At 43.9% G+C, this 14562-nt stretch overlaps 1 protein-coding gene across 1 annotated transcript; it reads left to right on the plus strand.

Moving 5' to 3' along the window:
• Nucleotides 1–10864: 10864 nt before the first annotated feature.
• On the plus strand, nucleotides 10865–13030 carry LOC109194652 (serine/threonine-protein kinase pim-1-like). The gene is made up of 8 exons (XM_019345400.2): nucleotides 10865–11178; nucleotides 11313–11465; nucleotides 11585–11679; nucleotides 11817–11864; nucleotides 11968–12186; nucleotides 12300–12480; nucleotides 12567–12737; nucleotides 12827–13030. Exons 1-8 carry the CDS (start codon nucleotides 10950–10952, stop codon nucleotides 12916–12918), a joined length of 1188 nt encoding a protein of 395 aa, XP_019200945.1. The 5' UTR covers nucleotides 10865–10949; the 3' UTR covers nucleotides 12919–13030.
• The last annotated feature ends 1532 nt before the right edge of the window (nucleotides 13031–14562 follow it).

A 14562-nucleotide genomic window follows, 5' to 3' on the forward strand; every position in this document is an offset into this window, starting at 1 on the left:
TGTTAAAGCACGGACTCTCTTTTTTCTCAGCGTCCTCCTTTCTCTGATTAATTTGTCAAGATTCTGTCGGTTACGACTTTGCATAAATTGACAAACTGCTGCAACAACACCTACTCGCTCTGTAGCCGCCATTTTTACTTCCGTAAACAGAGCGTGTTGTGCTTCTTTTGCGCATGTGGGTCGCTTTGAGGGCCGTGAACCGTTCACACTGCAGCATGTTTGCTGTTGTATTTTATGTGTAGTGTGAACAAGCAGACAAAAAAATCGGATTTGATCAAAAAATCGGAATTGAGCATTAAGACCTGCAGTGTAACGTAGCCAAAGTGAATCCTGTTGTGAACTTCCTCAAGAGGTGCTAATAATTGCACTTTGTCTTTCAAAATGTAGCTATTAATGGGACTGTGTTAGTGGGTTTGATTAATTTCTGAATGTTACAGTTTGTTAGGACTATTTAAATCAATATATGCAATATTCTCAGTCACACACTTTCCTCTTCAGACACTTGCAATCAAACACAACAATACAAACATTGTAACGTGCCAAGAATAAATACCCAGTTCACTTAGTTCAATTTGACCTGCTGTGGCACGTCCGTATTTAATATTAAATAATGTCAAAATGCAACAGCATGAAAGGTTGTTAATTTAAAGAAAGAATTCAAAAATATTACACTGAACAGATTCCTAAGAAGGCAGTTTGCTTTGATGAGGGATTTTTTTTTCTGTTGTCCCGCTGTGTCATCAGTGCCTCACTATCTTATTTATTATTATTTTTTATGATCATTTTTTAATTATCATTTTTTAACATATCTATAAATGTCCATGCAGGGAAGAAGGCATCCTGTTCCGTTTACTGAGATCCCTACCGTAAGAGCTGACTTTTGGAGAAAAACTTTTATCTTCATTCAGGAGTGTGGCTGCTTCTCTCTATCGGCACATCATGGCAGCTGCACTATCAGCTGCCAAGCCAACAATCCATGGGCATAATATTTTTTCAGAGATGCTTATAGAAAGGGTTTCTAACTGCAGGATGTGAAACAATAACCCAGGTGCATAGCTCCAATTCAGTTTCACAACTCCACATGCTTATTTTAAGTATTACAAAATCAAATGCATTACGTTAAATCTCCCCATTACCGATTTTAGCTTGATCTTGGATTTTATATTTCATTTCATTTCAAACATAAAACAAGTAATCTCTCTATGTTTGTCCATTGGTATTATTGATATTCTCTTGGTAACTATGTCTGTGAAGCTGGATTTAAGAAGTAAGTGCTTAAAGTTAAAGTTTTAAAAACATGTTTAGTGCCATCTTCTGACAGTACAGAACGTGACATCATGTGTTTGGTTGGTTTGTTTGTGGCTAGTAGACTAATATTCAGGGACCAAGAATCTGGAAAGAGTTAAAGGTAGCCAGTTAGTCGTGAGTATGAAATATACAGTAATGATTAAAGGGGACTCATGGATCAGAACATCAAAATGTTAAAGAGCATAACTGCTAGCGTAATACCATCTCTTTTGCTTAAATGTTGGAGAAATCTGAGGATAGCCAAGGCATCAGAACACGCTCAAAACATGTCACAATCTGGCTGAGAGCAGACTGTGTGGAGTGAGGAGGTGGACCCAAGAGCAGACACACGAAGAGGCAAAACAAAACTTGGGCGTGACAAAAACGAGCCATTTATTAAGGCTGGCAAAATAAATACAAACAAAAGGCAAGGGCAAAACTAAACAATAATCTAAACTGGGTGAACTAACATTAAAACATGAAAAAAAATTGAACATGGAGATCTGGCATGGATACATAGGAAAAACATGGAAACATGACGTGAATATAACAGACGACCAGATGAGGAATGAATGAAAACACACAGACTAAATACACACAGGAGGTGATCAGGGAAAGTGGAAACACACAAGGAAACAGCTGACACAAATGAACATAATGATGTCACAAGGGAAGGGTAAAGCTAAACACACTGAACATAGAAACACAAGACCTTTTCAAATTAAAGAGGTCAATTTTCAAAATAAAACAGGAAACATAATGAGACGCAGACATGACAACACGAACTTGACAACATAAGACACGAAGACATGAAACACATGAGGGGCGAGGGAGACTTAAACACAGGGGTTGAAGACACAAGGGGAATCTAATAAACAATGAACTATAACGGCAACCTAGGCATAATAGAAATGAACTTAGACAACCTAAAGAACTTAAACATAAGCCATAAACATCAAAATATATTAAAACTCAAAACGCTGGGTCAAAAGACCCAGGATCGTGACAAAACAGCTCCCTGGCCTGTCAGTTCCCAGTAATTCATCTCTGAGGCCATTTTATAAATCTATTCAGAGCAAGTGTTTAAAGTTTGGTTAGTTTTCTGATCAGTCATTCCATCTTTTAAAAATCAAAATATACACTTTTTTGTGCATTTCAGAACCAGGATATTCAACTAAAGTCATATATACAGAAAAAAAGGTAAGCAGAATCCATCCATCCATCCATCCATCCATCCATCCTCATCCGCTTTATCCGAAGTCGGGTCGCGGGGGCAGCAGCCTAAGCAGAGAAGCCCAGACCTCCCTCTCCCCAGCCACCTCCTCCAGCTCATCCGGGGAACACCAAGGCGTTCCCAGGCCAGCCGAGAGATATAATCTCTCCAGCGCGTCCTGGGTCTGCCCCGGGGCCTCCTCCCGGTGGGACATGCCCGGAACACCTCACCCAGGAGGCGCCCAGGGGGCATCCTTGTCAGATGCCCGAACCACCTCAACTGGCTCCTTTCGATGTGGAGGAGCAGCGGCTCTACTCTGAGCCCCTCCCGGATGGCCGAACTTCTCACCCTATCTCTAAGGGAGAGGCCAGCCACCCTTCGGAGGAAGCTCATTTCTGCCGCTTGTATCCGCGATCTCGTTCTTTCGGTCACTACCCACAGCTCGTGGCCATAGGTGAGGGTCGGGACGTAGATCGACCGGTAAATTGAGAGCTTCGCTTTTACACTCAGCTCCCTCTTCACCACGACGGACCGGTGCAGCGTCCGCATCACTGCAGCCGCAGCACCAATCCGTCTGTCGATCTCCGGCTCCCTTCTCCCATCACTCGCGAACAAGACCCCGAGATACTTAAACTCCTCCACTTGGGGCAGGAACTCATCCCCGACCCGGAGTGGGCATTCCACCCTTTTCCGGCTGAGAGCCATGGCCTCAGATTTGGAGGTGCTGATCCTCATTCCCGCTGCTTCACACTGGGCTGCGAACCGTTCCAGTGCGAGCTGGAGGCCCCCACCCGATGAAGCCATCAGAACCACATCATCCGCAAAAAGCAGAGATGAGATTCTGAGGCCACCGAAGTGAAAGCCCTCCGCCACTTGGCTGCGCCTAGAAATCCTGTCCATAAAAATTATGAACAGAATCGGTGATAAAGGGCAGCCCTGGCGGAGCCCATCACCCACCGGAAACGAGTCCGACTTATTGCCGGCAATGCGAACCAAACTCTTACAACGGTTGTATAGGGATCGAATGGCCCGTAGCAGTGGGCCAGACACCCCATACTCCCGCAACACCTCCCACAGGACACCCCGAGGGACACGGTCGAATGCCTTCTCCAAGTCCACAAAACACATGTAGACTGGTTGGGCAAACTCCCATGCACCCTCAAGTATCCTCGAGAGGATAAAGAGCTGGTCCAGTGTTCCGCGACCAGGACGAAAACCGCATTGTTCCTCCTGTATCCGAGGTTCGACTAACGGACGAACTCTCCTTTCCAGCACCCTGGCATAGACTTTCCCAGGGAGGCTGAGGAGTGTGATCCCCCTGTAGTTGGAACACACCCTCCGGTCTCCCTTCTTAAAGATGGGGACCACCACCCCGGTCTGCCAGTCCAGGTGTACTGCCCCTGATCTCCACGCAACATTGTAGAGGCGTGTCAACCAGGACAGCCCTACAACGTCCAGAGCCTTCAGGAACTCGGGGCGGACCTCATCAACACCAGGGGCTCTGCCACCGAGGAGTTGTTTAACTGCCTCAGTGACCTCGACCCCAGAAATTGGCGGGTCATTCCCCTCATCCCCAGACTCTGCTTCCTCCTCGGAAGACGTGTCAGTGGGATTAAGGAGGTCCTCGAAGTATTCCTTCCACCGTCTGACAATTTTCTCAGTCGACGTCAGCAGCGCACCGCCAGCACTATACACAGTGCAGGTAGAGCACCGCTTTCCCCTCCTGAGACGCCTGACGGTTTGCCAGAATCTCTTCGAGGCAGTCCGAAAGTCTTTTTCCATGGCCTCTCCGAACTCCTCCCACACCCGAGTTTTTGCTTCAGCCACTGCCCGAGCCGCATTCCGCTTGGCCTGTCGATACCTGTCAGCTGCCTCTGGAGTCCCACAGGCTAACCAAGCCCGATAGGACTCCTTCTTCAGCCTGGTGGCTCCCTTCACCTCTGGTGTCCACCATTTGGTTCGGGGATTACCACCACGGTAGGCACCAACCACCTTGCGGCCGCAGCTCAATGCAGCAGCTTCGGCAATGGAGACGCTGAACATGGTCCATTCGGACTCAATGTCCCCAGTCATGCTGTTGAAGCTCTGCCGGAGGTGTGCGTTGAAGATCTCGCGGACTGGGGCCTCTGCTAGACGTTCCCAGCACACCCTCACTACGCGTTTAGGTGCACCGGGTCTGTCCAGCGTCCTCCCCCGCCACCTGATCCAACTCACCACCAGGTGGTGATCAGTTGACAGCTCAGCCCCTCTCTTTACCTGAGTGTCCAGAACATATGGTCGCAGGTCTGGTGATACGATTACAAAATCGATCATCGACCTGCGGCCTAGAGCATCCTGGTGCCACGTGCACTTATGGACACTCTTATGTTCGAACAAGGTGTTCGTTATGGCCAAACTGTGATTTGCACAGAAGTCCAATAACAAAACACCACTCGGGTTCAGATCAGGGAGGCCGTTCCTCCCAATCACGCCCCTCCAGGTCTCGCTGTCGTTACCCACGTGAGCATTGAAGTCTCCCAGTAGGACAACAGAGTCTCCAGGTGGGGCACCTTCCAGCACCCCCCCAGGGACTCTAAGAAGGCTGGGTACTCTGAACTGCCACTCGGCGCATAAGCGCAGATGACAGTCAGGACCCGTTCCCCAACCCTGAGGCGCAGGGAACAAACCTTCTCATCCACCGGGAAAAACCCCAACGGTGAGGGACCAGACAAAGAGCGATTCAGAAGACCCGTATGAAAAGAACATCGAGGGAACAGTTTACCCTGCCCGGGATAGGGTTACCGGGGCCCCGCCCTGGAGCCAGGCCCGGGGAGGGTGCCCGAGGGCGAACGTCTGGTGGCCGGGCCTTAGTCCATGGGGCCCGGCCGGGCACAGCCCGAAGAGGAGACATGGGCCCATCCTCCCGCAGGCCCACCACCCGCAGGAGGCGCCATAGGGGTCGGGTGCAATGCGTGTCGGGCGGCGGCCAGGAGCGGAGGCCCTGGCGGACCGATCCCCGGCTGCCAAGACTGGCAATAGGGACATGGAATGTCACCTCTCTGGTGGGGAAGGAGCCTGAGTTAGTGCGTGAGGTTGAGAAGTACCGGCTAGATATAGTCGGGCTCACCTCTACGCATGGCTTGGGCTCTGGAACTAGTCTCCTGGAGAGGGGCTGGACTCTGTCTCAGTCTGGAGTTGCCCCTGGTGAGAGGCGGCGGGCTGGGTGGGTATTCTAATATCCCCCCGGCTTGCTGCCGGTACGTTGGGGTAAGCAGAATATCCACAGATTTTGTGCTTAATATTCAACTCAGAGCAATGCATGTTAGTAGAACTCCCTGATTAGTTTTGTGCCAATTAAATTATCAACTACTTTACAAATAACTACAGAATAACTACACATAGCATATTCCAAAGGTAGCAAATTCCAAAGGTAGCAATACAGCACATTGGCCCATTTAAAAGTTATAGAAATATTCATTTTCAGCTCAGCTGTTAACTAGAAAATGTCAGTTTTCTCTCAATTATTGGTCAAGGAATACCTTCAGTTTTGCAGTACAATGCAATATGCCAAGACCATTTAAAAATATATATTCATTTAGCTTTGCCCATCTCCTGCTTCCTCAACACAAATCGATGAAAAGCAGCAGGTGGTGACCAGGAAAATTGGACGAAAACAAATTTTGCCTTGTGGCAACAAGCCTCAGTCACACAGCGTTGACAAAGATCCAATGACAAATCCATACTCATGACATTTTCTTAACATAAAGAGTCTGCTATAACCACTCTGCATTCACATACAGAAACGCACATGTACAAATTCCAGAAGAAATTCTAAATAGATCCAAAAACTAAAGAAAATCCCCACTTATTACTCTGTCTAAAAGCTGAGAGGCTACATAGTGACTGGTACACACACATAGAAGCACAGACATACTCTTATAACTCCACACACACTCATGATTGCACACACACACACACACACACACACACACAAAGTGGATGACAGATTGGCCTGGAGCCGTCATGGGAGAATGGGCTGTCATTTGAAGAGGTGAACGAGAGGACTAGAAGACAGGGATAGTGGGATAAAGAAAATTTTAACTTAATGGTAGAAAAAAATAGCTAAGAAATATAATAGTAATCAAATAGGAAACAACATAGGATTACCCTAAACAACGTCGAAAGTAGAATATTGAAATATAAATAATGTAAATAATAAGTGCACGCAGCTGGATAGTGTAGTGTTACCACTACTCGCCTTTGGAACTTTGGTTGGGGTTCAACTCCCTGGAACAAGAAGGCATAAGTGGACAAGGGATGAGAATGTGAGGCTGATGGAATGCAACCAGGCAAGTAATCCCAGCATAAAGGGTTAAGCGGTTACAGAAAAGGGATGTGGGACCTACGGAATTTTGAACACCCAACATCTAGACCAGGGGTCTGCAACCTTTAGCACCCAAAGAGCCACTTGGACCCGGTTTCCACGCAAAAGAAAACACTGGGAGCCGCAAATACTTTTTGAAATCTAAAATGAAGATAACACTGTATATATTGTTTTTTTACCTTTGTGCTTTGTGTGAACAACTAAAGTAAGTAAGGAAAGTTTATTTATTAAGCACTTTTCACAGACAGGCAGTCACAAAGCGCTGTACACAAATATTAAAATAAACAATACAATCAATAGACATTATACACAATGTAAAAGATCAAATGTAAATAATGTAAAGAATATAAAATACGTAGATCAACAAAAGGCTTGTTTGAACAGAAAAGTTTTTAACTGCTTTTTAAAAGAATCCACAGAGCAACTAAGGTGTGTTGCTTATGAAATCCATGAAGTGCTGCAGAGAAAATTACATTTTATTTATGTAATTAACACATTTTGAACTGTTAAAGAAATATAACAAAAGGAAAGACACCAACCTGAACTAAAATGATCCAGCAAACAAAAACTGTTGTGAGCCGCCACCCTTTTAAAAAGTAATTGGAAAAAAAGCACTATGCTGCTAAAAAAAAAATAGATATTTGCAAAATTCTGCCTAAATATCTATTTTACCTTGTTAATGTGTGTGGCGGGGCGTGGTCTGCAGTGCCGCTGAATGGGAGTCGGACGCACCTGAGCGGCACCCGCAATCACGCCTCGCCGCCTTAAAGTCTGTGCTCTCTCTGCTGTTGTGTTGTCGGGCTGTGAGCTGAAAAGCTACAGCCGGCTGTATGCGTACAGCAACCGTGTGTGAAAAGTGGTCAATATAGAGATGCTGAAAAGCGTGTTCATGCAAACATCGTCGGGTCTGCCGTGATATGTTTACAATGAGACTTCTGGTCCCGAACCTCTGCTCACAGTGTCTGCAAATCGGGGCTTTCATCTTTACGCAGGACTGTAAGCTGTCATCTGTGAGGCGGGAGCGGTGTTTGTTTTTAACATAGTTCACGGTTGAGAACAGCTGCTGACATAATGTGGATCCGAACATCCATAATTGGCCTATCTGGGGTTGAAAGTCTCGATAAATGCACGGCGTTTCGGCGGGTACACCGGCTTCCCCGAGTGTGACGCTTATTTTGAGCGATGAAAAAAATAATAAAATATTATTTTATTTTTATATTTCAAAATCACAACAATCTTCCAATATAGAACTACAAGTTTTTTAAAAAAGAACTAAACACATATAAAATGCACTTCAGCTAAATACTTCTAATTTATTTTCCCAAACCACGCGGAGCCGCAGTATAAGGACTAAAGAGCCGCATGTGGCTCCAGAGCCGCGCGTTGCCGACCCCTGATCTAGACTAACAGCAAAACAACTAGTAGCTCAGTGTTTCAACATCGAGAAGAAGCAACTGCTATCACAACTATAGATTGATGAGATACAATACAAATGCTATGACAAGGGGAAGCCAGGATGTCAGGTCAGGGTTGAGATATCATCCCCACCCTCTGAGATCGGGTACCAAGAACCAATAACAATTGGTGCTGAGTGTGAGAGCTGTTGACCTAAGAGATAGAATCATGGCTAAGCGAAATGGAAACCTGGACCGTACATGGCCGAAAACCAAGACAATTTGAAATACGCTCTGAAGGTGAATGCAGCATTATGGACAATCTACACCATGCCATCAGTGATCACTGAGATACTTGGATACAAAATGAACAGCCACAAGGAGCAGTTCCCTGGATGGATAAGGAGAGAAAGCTCAAGACAACATGGAGGGAAGTTAGCTAACTTTTAGAGCTACAGAAAAGTATGATGAAGAAAGGGATGCCAAAATGTACAACATCCATCCATACTGAGCCATCCATACCTGACACATTAGAAAATGCTAAGCAAAGACTCAGAGCCTTGGTCAGCCGTTTGAAGAGGTATACCATAGAGATCGAACCCACTGAATACTGTATTTCTCAGTGGCCCCACCGAGAATGCAACCTAGAACAACAATGCACATTGGCTAAAGAAGCTAAGTGCACTCCATGAGGGTCTGGCAGCGCAAATAAATCAGCTGCTAATTGATGAGACACGTCCAGAATGGCTAACCGAAGGCCGAATAGTCCTGCTCTCAAAGGATCCCCAGAAGGGACCAGTCCCATCTAACTACCAACCAATAATCTGGCTCGGCACAACATGGAAGCTCCTATCAGGCATCATAGTGGCTAACATGAACAGGCACATGGCTCAGTAAATGAGCGGGGAACAGAAAGACTTGGCAGAAATAACAGAGGGGCAAAACATCAGCTCCTGGTAGATAGAGCAGTAGCTCGGGACTGTAAGACCAGACAACTTAAGGACCGCCTAAACTGATTACAAGAAAGCCCATGTTTCAGTGCCTCACACATGGATCCTGGAATGCCTGCTTAGAACTGTAGGCATGTCAATCAAATCAAGGCCATACATTTCCATTTCATTACGGTAATATTTATTTTTTTGTTCACATTAAGTCACATGTGGCAAACAGAGTGAACTTCACGCCTTCATTACGAATAATAAAAATATTCATCTTCATAATTATAAAATTAAAAGTGCAAACAAAGTTTTGAATGTCCCGTTTCTCTTCACATTTTCTTTCCTTTCGTAATACAGTGAACAGTTGTGTTCACTGTATTAGGAAATATTATAGCTAAATTTCAATCAGCTAAAGAGGAATTTGAGGCCAACCTTTCAAGAAACAAATCACATCATATGCAATTTGAAGCTTAATTCCCAAGTAGAGCTGGGCGATATAAGATTTTTTCATATCACGATATGTTTTTCTCATTTCAGGCGATAACGATATATATCACGATATAAGCCAAATAACTATATTTGTAAGATTTAAATGTGCCGTTGCTCACAAGTAAATGTGAAATAATTAGCAGCTTGTTTTAATTAAAATATTTATTTCCCATAATAAGTTCAACAGGGCAGATGTACTTAAGGAACATGAGACTTCAGTTTCAGATAAATAAAGGCAAATATTGCAAACTACACAAAAGGCAGCCGCTAAAGCGTTTAAGTTTCAAAATAGAACAAACAAAACACACCACTAAATTGTCAATTCCACTTAGAAAGAAAATATTAATTCTAAAAATAGATCTTAGGTCGTTTTACAGAAGAACAGACAAAATTGACTAACTTTTGTCAATATCAAATAAACTGAGAACTAAAAGGAAATTCTCAATCTCTCCTTGTTGTATAGCTTAGCTTTTCAAACAGTTTTAACAATTACTTTAGTCTGACAAAAGCCGAATGACGAATTAGCGCTTTCAGTCAGAGACTGAGCATGCACCGCTTTGTTGTATTTCCAGACTTGCTTTCGACACAATTTACAGTGCGCGCTACTCTGTTTTTTGTCAGACTTGAAATAGCCGAAATACCTTCACACTACGGAACTTCTGTGGCCCTTCCGTTCGACAAGCTCTCCGGAATTGGAACCATCATCGGTTTTTTCTTCGGTAACCTTCGCTCACGCTCTCGGTTGATTTTTCTCTAGTCGGCAAACTCCTTTCCTTCATTACCCGGGCTGCACGGCTGCAAAAACAAATACACATGTGCGCCTTGGCGCTTGTGCTGTGCGTAACAAGTCACGTGACGTGACGCTGCAGCTGTGATTGGTTCGGCTCTGCGCTACTTAATTTGGATTGGCTGTTCTTTTTTTTCTTTTTTTTTTAAGAGGACAAGAGAGATGAGGCCTATCGCAATAGTTTAATTTTTCTATCGAGAAAAAGTTATTTCGCAATACATATCGTTATCAGCTCTAGTGACAAGTTTATTCTTGGACTGAGCAGTGAAAACAGAGCAACAAGTGTCATCAGTATCTAAGACTTAGTAGACCTAGTATGGACTCGTGTTGGTCTGTTTTTTATCAAAAGCACAAACTTGTTATTATATTTTAAGCAATACTAATTTAAAATTCAATGGCATCAAAATGCTTCCAGTCCTGATGTCGAACGCTCTTTTTCACTAATGTGTTGTTGTTGTTTATAGATTGTAAGACCAGAATGACAAAAAGAAAGGCCAGTCCTGAAAAAAAGACCCCCATAAAAAGAAGGAGGGTCAGTGAGCAGGCTGGTCCTTCCACCAGCTCAGATGCTCATGTGGTCAAAGGAGTCAAGCGCAAGGTCCAACAAGATGAAGCGGGGACAACCAATACAGCAAAAAAGTGTAAACTTCTTGACCATATGAGCGGTGACAAGGGGCAAGCATCTTCCTGGTTGGACACTGGTAAAGGTAGGCTAATTAGTTGAGTGAGGGGTAGATTAAGTGTACAGCTGGTTGCTGGGTTTAAGATATTAGTGTTTGGGTGATATTTGTGTCTATTATCTAATAAGCTGATGTGCTTTTGGTGTTTTCCACATCTGCAGACTGCAGCATAGACATTTCAGAGAGCTGCAGTAAAAACCAAAACGCTGGCAAAAGGAAAGCTGCGGGAGACAGGAGGGACCCACCTAAGAAGAAGAACGCGGACCAGGACAAAACCAAAAATGTTGCCAAAAAGTCAGTGGCCGAACAGAAACGTAAGTAGCAAGCAGCTTGGCTTTTATATTCAGGTGAAGAGCAAAATGAACATTTAGGGTACAGCAGAGAGTAATTTGTGTGACAGCTGTAGTAAAACCCAATTTGTTTGTCTGTTTAGGTGACTTCCAAGCGAGATACGTGGAGGAGCACCGGCTTGGAGGAGGCGGCTGCGGAGCAGTGTTTGCTGGCTACCGCATAAAAGATCATTTTCCAGTAAGTGTTCAGATGGTGGTAGTAAGACAGGCAGTAACGCAGATAAGGGATAATATCGTAAGCTGAGACGTGTGCTGTTTTACACCTTTAATTATGTCATACTGAGGAAATGCTGATCAATGCCCTGTGTCTTTTAGGTGGCCATCAAACACATCCCAAAGGGGAAAGTGTACTGCAAAGTGACGGTAAATGTGCAACACTTGAATTGTTTTTACATTAGTGGATTGCATGCAGCGTTCACCTGTGGAACGTCTGTTCCTCATCATCCACTTTGTCGAAATATTTCAGGATGAAAACGGGAAGCATCTGTCAGTGGAAGTTGCCATCATGCTGAAGCTTGCAGCTGAAGCAGATGGATCAGTGGGAACATCAGCCCCAGTGTCTCTGCTGGAGTGGTTTGACTTTGGCAGAGAGCTGATCCTGGTGATGGAGAGACCTGTCCCCGCTGTGGACCTGGATAAATACATAGAAGAAAATGGAGGATTTTTACCGGAGGACAAGGCCAAGGCAAGTTGACTTGCCTTAGAAGAGCCTTAGACTGTACATCATTCAATCAAAGCACAGAGTATTAGAGAAACATTAACCCATTGATTGATTATTGTCTTTTTCATCGTTTCCAGGTCATTCTGAAGCAGCTGGTTGATGCTGCGAAGCACCTGGAGGATAAACACATCTTTCACCGGGACATCAAGAGTGAGAACATTCTAATTGAGACCGGCTCAGATGTACCGCGTGTTCGTATCATCGACTTTGGACTGAGCTGCTTTGTTAAGGAGCGGTCGCTGTACCGCGTCTTTTATGGTAACATATTCTGCTCTTGCTCTTCACAGATGTAACAATTTTCACCTTTTGTTTTAGAAGAAATTGCAATTGTGTCTGTTTATTAGGTACAGACATTTACTCCCCTCCCGAGTGGTACAGGCGCAGTTGCTACAGGTGTGGACCCACCACGGTATGGCAAATGGGAGTGGTTCTGTACGAAGCGCTTCATGTGGGGGACTTTAACACCACCAGCTTCCTCAAAAAGCGCCTGAAATTCAAAAGCCGTCTGTCTAAACGTAAGAAAACGTCACACTTCAAGATTGACTGATGGCTTGGACCACTGGAACTATCATCTTCATGTTTTTTCTCTTTCCTTTCTTTCCAGACTGCCGGGATTTCTTGGACGCGTGTTTAACCAGAGTCCCAGAGATGCGGCCGACGTTGGAGGACCTCCAGCATCACGCTTGGCTGAGATAAACCCATCACACACACACACAAACACACGCAATTCAGACGTTATCATGTATGTGTGATATATGAGGTAACTTTCTTTTTTTCTGTTTGACAGGAAATAATTTTTTTAATTGCCCTATTTTAAACTTTGGTGTTTTGGAATTCCTGTAACCCCCCCAGCCATCCCAGGAAAGGGGATCTCTCTTTGAATGGGCTTTCCCGAGGTTTCTTCCCGTCAATCTGGCTCCCCCAGGGGAGTTTTTCCTCGTCTTCATAGAGAGCTTGGGCTGGGTCAGGAGCTCCATCAAAAGTGTCTTTAGTTGATTATTTTAAGGTAATCATATTCTTTAAAGTAATCAAACAAAAAACAGTAAAAATCTGAAGACTTGAAGTAAACTTTCATTAAAATAAAACTTGTTTAATTCATCTTTGCTGAGGATACTGTGTTATTACTATTTCAAGGATTGTATTTTACCCACGATGCATTTTGACAAGTAAGAAAATTAAAAGGTAAATCAGGTTCAGGTATATACAAAGAAAGTCACACTGCCACTGCTCTGAAGACTTGCATCTGTTGCCCTAATCAGTTGATATAATAAGAAAGTTAAATATACAATAATAAATACTTTAAATTAGAGCTGGGCGATATAAGATTTTTTCATATCATGATATGTTTTTCTCATTTCAGGCGATAACGATATATATCACGATATAAGCCAAATAACTATATTTGTAAGATTTAAATGTGCAGTTGCTCACAAGTAAAATGTGAAATAATTAGCAGCTTGTTTTAATTAAAATATTTATTTCCCATAATAAGTTCAACAGGGCAGATGTACTTAAGGAACATGAGACTTCAGTTTCAGATAAATAAAGGCAAATATTGCAAACTACACAAAAGGCAGCCGCTAAAGCGTTTAAGTTTCAAAATAGAACAAACAAAACACACCACTAAATTGTCAATTCCACTTAGAAAGAAAATATTAATTCTAAAAATAAATCTTAGGTCGTTTTACAGAAGAACAGACAAAATTGACTAACTTTTGTCAATATCAAATAAACTGAGAACTAAAAGGAAATTCTCAATCTCTCCTTGTTGTATAGCTTAGCTTTTCAAACAGTTTTAACAGTTACTTTAGTCTGACAAAAGCCGAATGACGAATTAGCGCTTTCAGTCAGAGATTGAGCATGCACCGCTTTATTGTATTTCCAGCCTCGCTTTCGGCACAATTTACAGTGCGCGCTACTCTGTTTTTTGTCAGACTTGAAATAGCCGAAATACCTTCACACTACGGAACTTCTGTGGCCCTTCCGTTCGACAAGCTCTCCGGCATTGGAACCATCATCTGTTTTTTCTTCGGTAACCTTCGCTCACGCTCTCGGTTGATTTTTCTCTAGTCGGCAAACTCCTTTCCTTCATTACCCGGGCTGCACGGCTGCAAAAACAAATACACATGTGCGCCTTGGCGCTTGTGCTGTACGTAACAAGTCACGTGACGTGACGCTCCGGCTGTGATTGGTTCGGCCCTGCGCTACTTAATTTGGATTGGCTGTTCTTTTTTTTTTTTTTTTAAGAGGACAAGAGAGATGAGGCCTATCGCAATAGTTTAATTTTTCTATCGAGAAAAAGTTATTTCGCAATACATATCGTTATCGTTCTATCGCCCA

Source organism: Oreochromis niloticus, linkage group LG14 (genome assembly GCF_001858045.2).
Source record: "Oreochromis niloticus isolate F11D_XX linkage group LG14, O_niloticus_UMD_NMBU, whole genome shotgun sequence".
Taxonomy (NCBI): Eukaryota; Metazoa; Chordata; class Actinopteri; order Cichliformes; family Cichlidae; genus Oreochromis; species Oreochromis niloticus.

Bases quoted from the DNA above. Each gene is read 5' to 3' on its own strand.
- LOC109194652 (XM_019345400.2), top strand. From the start codon at position 10,950: ATGACAAAAAGAAAGGCCAGTCCTGAAAAAAAGACCCCCATAAAAAGA. The intron at 12,187-12,299 runs GCAAGTTGACTT...CATCGTTTCCAG, and splicing joins TACCGGAGGACAAGGCCAAG to GTCATTCTGAAGCAGCTGGT. The intron at 12,738-12,826 runs GTAAGAAAACGT...CTTTCTTTCCAG, and splicing joins CAAAAGCCGTCTGTCTAAAC to ACTGCCGGGATTTCTTGGAC.